Here is a 7,781-nt window from a genome sequence, read left to right as displayed (position 1 = left end):
CCCCCACCCCCCCACCCCCACCCCCACCCCCAGGCAACACTTTTCTCCCTGGGAGCCCATAGCACTTCTCTGACATGCCCTTATTAATCCTTCATGCCATCCCGCCAGTGACAGGTACAGCAGACAGGAAAATGGGATTACCTGGGGCCCTGGTGGGGAGGGGCAGGAGAGCGCAGCCTACTGGCTGCTCCTGCTGGCACTGGATGGGGCCCTGAGGTCCAGGTGACTCCCAAAAGCTCATTTTGACAGTCTGTGCCACCTCTGAGGAAGAAGCAAGGCCAGTGGCCAGAGGCTAGGTGGGGCCTGACTCAGAAGGGTCCGGTCTTTCCAGGAGTGAGCTCTAGGGCCTCACCCTCACAGGGAGAATTCACAGAGACACTAGCTTCAGGCCTGTGCTACTTGGTAGGTCAGGAGGGAGCTATAGGACAGCTGCAGCCTGGGAAGATGCACCCCTGCACCACTGTCCCTTCTGAGCAAATAGATGCCTTTTACAGCTGTGGCTTTGAAACGAAAATGCTGTCTCTGAGCTTCTGACATCTGGAGGCCAGATTCAGACATAAACGGATTACTTTATTATCATGAGAGGGTTTTTCTTTCCTAAATCAACAGCCACAGCCCCCTGGCCTGAAGAGCTGGGGTCTAATTGAATTTGGGTGGAGGTGGTGGGTGGTTATGATTTGTTTTTGAGAGACTCCTGTTGAAGAACTTTAGTGATCCTTGACAAAGGACAGAATGCTTCCCTGGAGAGATTACTCCAAGTTCAGAGGTGGTCCAAGAATATAGCAGGGACCAGGCAGCAGGTACACAGTGATATCTAGCATCATGAGGGCTGACTGCCTCTGTCCCCCTCCTAGGATACCAAGATCACAAGATAAAATGAGAAAGACATGGAGAAGAAATCTCCCTTACCTGTCCAGTCACAGCCCAGGACCTCCAGCCTCATCCCAATGCCTGCTGGTGACCACCTTTCTGGGTACACCCGCACATACTGTGCTGGAACTGGATCGAACCTTCGGATGTCAGGGGTGTCATAGTGCATGTTCCCTTCGAACAGCTGCAGGGAGACAGGTTGTTCAGCCTCTATGTAGGACTTCCTTCCCACATACAACCACACCTAACCCAGGAGTCAGTTTCATGGTTGATTCATGGGAGCATTACCCTCTATGAGCTTTATTTTAAACCAAGGTCTTTGTTCATTTGGAAAGTCCATGAGGGACCTTGGGATATGGAAATCAGGGAGCATTAGAGCGGCCATTATCAGGGGAGGTCAAAGCTCCAAATGAGATTTAAGCTGCCCTTGGCCAGAAAGAATGGAAGCTGTATCTACCATTCCAGATTCTTTGCCTTATTTATTTTATTTTATTTTTTAGTTTTTAAAAAAGTATTTTCTTAATGCTTGAAAGTCTGTATGCATAAGGTACCTGAATGAGATAGGGTATAGTTGGTGGATGAATAACTTTCAGATTATTCAATTCCTAGAAGCATGGGGAAAAAAGGATCCCAATGGCCAACAGTTCTTGTTTTACTGACAGTCAGAAAGAAAAATGGTTACTCCCTCTTTGGGATAGTAATGGTGTGTTCTTGAGATTGTCTTCTAGACCTTTTTTTTTTTGTCAGCAGCAATTCTACCAAAAGAAACCTCTCCTAGATCACCAGTGGGTAAAATTGCTGGCAGAAGTTGAAGCTGTGTGGTTGATCCCGTTCAGAGCCACTGTGGGGTCCCTCACATAGAGAGAGGACAGCTGTTATGTTTAGGGATGCCTGGGCATCAGCCAACTGTAGGTGCTCAGGAACCATAGCTTTAAAAGGAAGGGTGCTGCCTTAGGCAGGGCATCTCTGAAACGGGCCAAGATCATTTCTTTCTCCAAGAGTCATGGTTAGCTGTCGCTGGGGAACCTGTGGTCCAGTTCATGCACTACTCAATGAAGGCTCTGGTTTCCAAACTCTGAGTCTTTCCAAGGTCCTGGAACTGTGATCTGGAAGTTCATATCACTGTAAACCTCCAACTTAGCCCTTGCCTGTGAATTCAGAAAGCAATACCTTAGCTATCATAGGGAGGAGTTCTTGTAAAGAACCCCGCACTTCTGCAGTCAAATGTAACTTAGAAATGAGGACCAGCTAGCCTGGCATACCAGGAGGTGAATCTGAAGAGGGAAGAGGCATGGAGTCCTCTACCATCTGGGCCTCCCTGCATGCTACAGTGAGGGTCAGCCTTCCTTTCTCCCATGACAGGGGATGGGCTGTTCTGGACTGAACTTCTGGCCCAGCATAAGATTCTCTTTCTTCTTTCAAACTCAGTGTGTGAGGCAGGAAAAGATCTGAGCAATCAAGACTAAGAAAATACAAAGGAGCATAACGTCCAGAAAAACAGTTATTTTTGGAAGTAACTCCTAGTTTCTATAGTTTGGCCTCCAACAACCACATCCCCTTGGGATGTCTGGCCCATTTCAAGGAAACTTTATCCAGAAGAGGGTGTGAAGGGTACCAAACTTTGTAAGCAGGTCATGTTAAGCACTGGTTAGGTATCTGGGTTTTGAAATCCAACTTTTGGTTTCTGAATCATGGCTTAAGCACCGATATACAGTGTGTCCCTGCATAAGCCTCAGTTCTGTCATCTCTAAAACGTGAGTGACTAAAGAATAGACTTTGCAGAAAGATTATGGGGATTAAGAATGAGTCTAAGTTAAGCAACTAGGCGCTGTGCAATATTGTGTCTTGGTTGATACTTGTTTTGTTGTGCTGATGGAGTTTGATGAATAGCTACCAGATGGGAAATCTGTACCCTAACTCCCTGTACCTCATTTAACTCCTCTGTTTAGAATGGCAGTAGAGTTTTCTGTGAACAGCCTACCTTTGGCTGCTGAGTCCTGGAGTCCTGGATATATTCCCAGTCCTTGCCATTTAGGCTGTAGGAGACTTTGAACTTGCGTACAAACGCCCTGGCTTCCACGGCAGTGATGCTGTCTCCTCCACGGGCTCCCTGGATGATGACGCCTTTCACTGTCTTGGGTGTCCCCAGGTCCACCTGAAGCCATTCTTCACCTGGCTGGGCTTGAGGGTTCCGAGGGAACCATCCAGAGCGGCTGCTAACCAGGCGGGCAGCACTGGGGCTCCAGAGGTACTCTCGGGTGGAGGAGGCAGAGATCTGGGTATCGGCAATGAGGCCCGAGAGCATCCCCAGCATGCTGGAGCAGGGTGCATCTAGGAGAGACAAGGAGGATACTCAAGATCTACTAATTGAAGTCCACCCACTAAGCAGCTGTCAGACCATCAGGTTACATGCTTATTTATTTTATTTTGCATGTTGAGGCTGTAGAGCACTGTGATTCAGAGCCTGATCTTGAACTCAGGTTATATGCTCACTCTGCACTTACTTGGCTGTATAATGTTGATCAAGTAACTTAATTGTTCCATGCATTGAGCCCCCAACATCTAAAAAAGTGCTCTTGTTCAGTGCCTACCTGTTGGGAGGGCTCACCTCAGCACAGGCCTTAGAATAGTGCTGGCACACCTAAGTACACGGTGGCTGTTAGCCATATGAGTTTATGGCTCTGACCAGGGCTCCAGAGACTGTGTGTTGGCACATTTAGCCACAACACCAATCCCCACTGACTCTCTCAAGGACAGCGAGCACTGTGGAAGACCATTTTGCCTACAAGATTGGCTTGTAGTATCCTGGGGACAGGTCCTGGTTCTATCCCTTTCTGGATGGCTGATGATTAGGGTTAAATTATTGCCTTTCAGAGTCTAATATCTTCAACAGAGTCAGCTTAGACATTGTGAAGAACAGGCAGCATCATGTACAGGAGAGAGTCATGAGAGATGCAGAGAAGGCGCAGACACAGGATGCTTGAACCAGAAACTGTAAGCAGGGTCATTCAATGGTGTGCTCTTAGACAGAGATGGAGTGAGGAGAGGTAGGCAGGTACGTGGACGGACAGTGAGGACTCTTCCATGTCAAAGAAGCAGCTTGCCTTTCTAGGTAGAGTTCAGGATGGAAACGACTGATCTGTAAATATTCACACTATTGCTGGTTTAATCACCACGATCTTACAACTATACCAAAGGCCTCGGCTCCTACTCTGGTGCTCTCCACTGTGCAGGCCTTGAGTCTTAGCCCATGCGCACACCATTATTCCTTCAGATTCACTCCTCATACACTGTCTCTGCATTCTTTTGCTAAAGCGCCAACAAGCAAGCAGCCATCACTGCTGAGTATGCTTTCTCATCACTCTTCAGCAGGTAATGTCTGGTTTGTCTGCCCTCTGACTCATCCTCACTGAAATATTTCTTGACCTGCAGGGCTATGTCAAATCTTCTGTAGAACACTTTAGGGATCATGAGGCCCTCCTTGTTTCCAGATAACCTTCATAGCTTTCTGATTTTACATTTATTTACCATCTTGCTTGCTATTAATTCATCCATCTAACGTGTCCATAGGCCCACAATGGTTTGGGTCTAGGATGCTCCCACTGTGTCTATAGTGCCATATCTAGATCTTGGTTTGTACATGAGGCAGCAGAGAGCATCATTTGAAACTCAAGTTACCTAGGTTACCATGGTACCATCACTTACTGGTGACTTAGTTCTTTTTAACTCTTGGCTTCCTATTGTGCAAAGCAAGGACAATGACAACACTTATGCCACAGAATAAGAATAATAAAAGAGAGCATACTTAAGGTGGGACTGCAATCTGGTATCAAATTAGCACTCAATATGTTTTTAACCAGTAGAAATAAGCATGGGCTTAATAAAAACATATTGGATGAATGGATGGATAAATACATGAAAAGATCAAGTCTGGTAGAACTTGAGCCTTTGAGCCACTCCTTTTGGGACGGTCACATGGCACAACCTTATAGATTCAGAAGGAGGGGAGAAGCCTAGGATGCAATTGGCTCCCATGTTTCACCAGAAACACCCCTCCCTCACCTCACCTGTAACCCGGCAGCCAAAGAGCTCCAGTCGAAGGGCAATGCCCAAATGCCACGTCTGTGGGCGGATCCTGATGAACCGAGTCAGCAGCGGCGCGTGGAGCTTGTTCAGAACCACCTCGGTCGCATCATTGTTAGCCTGGAATATCTGCAAAGTAAGGCACAAAGCAGTGTCACTGACATCCTTGTTTATGAAGGGAACACTTAAGCAGTCACTGAAGGGGCAAGGAAGCTCCACAAGCCTAAATGCCACCAGTGGCTTTGTTGTGTTGGGCGTTGTGGAATCACTGGGGAAAAAAATTAGTTTCTCATTCTGCACTAACTGGAAAACAAAGGATGAACTTGCAAAAAAAGTTTTGGAAGGAAGGGAAATTTTGCTTCTGGGCTGAGAGCAAACAGAGGAAGGAGACTGAAATAAGAAAACACTTCAGAAGCTAATAAGGAGAGGGGGGAAAAGCATAGTCATTACAAAGGAGGTGGACATGTCATCTGTCAGGGCCAGCAGACCTCACACACTAGCTTGAACTTGACACGCCCTCTTCCTCGTGTGACAGGCACACAGGGCTACTTACAAGCAGTTTCTAGCTGCAAGGCCCTTCACTGCTGTTTTGTTAGTTCCTCAGACACTTCCCCATTCTGAGTGAGCGAGAGGGTGAAGGCTGCCTTCTACCGTGTACCTCCTGTCAGTCAACACTTTCCTTGGTTCTCTCTGCTCTTTATTGTAGGGTCAGGGTTGTAGACAGCCTCTTAAGAGTTGTTTTCCAGCTTCCTTTCACTGTAGCCCCCAGCCTGTAATGAAATCCATCCCTGTCCCCAGCTGACCGGGGCCTCTTATGGGAGGAAAGGCTTTTTGGAGTAGCTTCTGACCTAACATGGTAGGCACAAGCCCTGGCTCACCAGATGGCCCAAATCAATACCGGCCATATGGGCCTCATGTATCTGTATGTTCTCCATTAAAAATAAGTAACCAGAGCAAGAATATGTGAGTTTAGTTTCCCTGGATAGGGGTGGATGGACAACCAAGCAGCCGGCTCTCACTTCTACATCATGTCTGCTATACACCTAATAACCACAGGACCTTGTGTATCTACTCATGGCCAACCTTCCTGGACCAGCATCATCTCCTGCTGTGTTTAAGCCACAGACCAGTTGGGGAAAAGAGAGACAGGAAATGAGTATATCTGAACATTTACAAAGCTGGACACTCACAGCACGACTGTGTACCACACTTACAAGACAACTGCTGTGTGGATCTGTGACATTCAAATCTATGGGTCCTTGGTTAACCCTTAGCTCAGCATGCCAGCTGGTGGCTAGGAGTCCTGATGCCCACTTATCCCGTCATGGTTTGAACAGAAGTAAAGTCACAGACTAGTGATGTGACCCCATGGTAAGTTTACAGTCACACTATAGAGTGGTTTTGGGAACAGTGGAGTATCACGCAAGCTCATAGGCAATCAATGATGCGCTCTATAAACTGTGAACCTTACCATTTGGCAACCCTGAACCCACAACATTTTCTATTTGCTATGATCAAAAAATAGAGAGGCAGTTAAGAATGCCCCACAGATGGCAGGAGTAGAGGATAGAAGGAAGGTTTTACACCCTCTGTAACCAAATGAAGTTGGCTAAGCAGCTTGTTCTACACAGAAAACAAATGCAAAAACAAACCAAAGCAATAACAACAACAAAATGGGTGTCTTCAGTCCATTGTACTAAACCCACAAGATGAAACTCACCAAATCTGTGAGAATCATACTCAACCACACTGCTCATTGTTCCCTCTTCTTAGGTAGCTCTTCCCTGGATTCTAAGGCAATTGGTGTCCCCTTCTGCAGCTTTTCTAACAGGGAGAAGGACCACTCCTCTTGCCCAGGCTTGATCCTGCTGCTGTCTCTACAGTGACTGCAGACAGGGAGTGAAGAGTCTAGGCTAGCAAAGGAAGAGGCAGGACTTGGAGGGAGAGAGGCCAGAGGCAGCACAAGGCAGAGCCTGTGGGGAGAGCCACCTGACCCTTTCAGGTCCTCATCTTTGTGTGGAGAGTCAGGTCCAGGAAAGACCTGGCCTTGTTATTCGCATGTTGACAGTGATTCTACTGCACTGAGGAAGAGCCTGGAGGGACTGAGTCCAAGAAAAAGAGATGAATCAGTTCTTCTAGAGTAGAGCATGCAGCTGAGTTTGTTTTTTGTTTTGTTTTGGCAAGGGAGCAGCAAATAAAATGCTCTGCTGACTTCAGACAGGAGCTGTGAGCAGTGGGGGGGCCACCTCTGGATGTTCCCTGTGGATGGTGATGGTGACTGTGTGTGGGCTTCACCAAGAGATACTAAGCAGTTCCTATTGGAGGTGGCTTTAGTTGGCACATAAATACGTATTGGAGAGCTGAAAGGGTTTGAACTTGCATACAGCTGCTAATCCACAACCCATATACCATGCTGGTACCATTTAGAAACGCAGCATATTTTATGCATTTTAATATCCAATTTTATCTTATCTGAACTCCCTGATTTCTCAGCCTTGGTATATAATTCCCAGAAACCTTTGTTTTGTTTTGTTTTGTTTTTCTCCTTCTCTTTCTGCCTTTTCTGGTACAGGGTCTTACTTTGTAGCTCAAGTTGGCCTAGAATTGATTTTGTAGTTTAGTCAAGTTTGAACTTGAGATCCTCCTGCCTTAGCTTCTTGAGTGCTGAGATTTCAGGCACATACCTCTGTGCCTAACTCTCAACCCTCCCTTCTTAGAAAAATGATTAAATAGCTGGAGTATCCTCAGAGGTGGGCAGTATAGGCAGTACGTGCTGCATGTGGCAGTATAGGCAGTATGTGCTGCATGTGGCAGTATAGGCAGTATGT

The 7,781-nt window shown here is 46.9% G+C and overlaps 1 protein-coding gene across 3 annotated transcripts in view; it reads right to left on the bottom strand.

Annotated features, from left to right (window-relative positions):
* Nucleotides 1-7,781, bottom strand: part of Nrp2 (neuropilin 2) — a 113,967-nt gene that overhangs the window by 50,777 nt on the left and 55,409 nt on the right. For all 3 annotated transcript variants that reach the window (XM_028765605.1, XM_028765606.1, XM_028765607.1), the window contains exons 8-10: nt 4,938-5,082; nt 2,852-3,201; nt 910-1,054 (exon numbers count right to left, since the gene is read on the bottom strand). In XM_028765605.1, coding sequence (XP_028621438.1) covers nt 910-1,054; nt 2,852-3,201; nt 4,938-5,082 — 640 coding nt within the window. The remainder of the gene's footprint in view (nt 1-909; nt 1,055-2,851; nt 3,202-4,937; nt 5,083-7,781) is intronic.

Source organism: Grammomys surdaster, unplaced genomic scaffold (assembly GCF_004785775.1).
Source record: "Grammomys surdaster isolate TR1022 unplaced genomic scaffold, NIH_TR_1.0 165, whole genome shotgun sequence".
Lineage (NCBI taxonomy): Eukaryota > Metazoa > Chordata > Mammalia > Rodentia > Muridae > Grammomys > Grammomys surdaster.
Note: the sequence above shows the minus strand (reverse complement) of the source record. Positions and strands in the feature narration are given on the sequence as shown.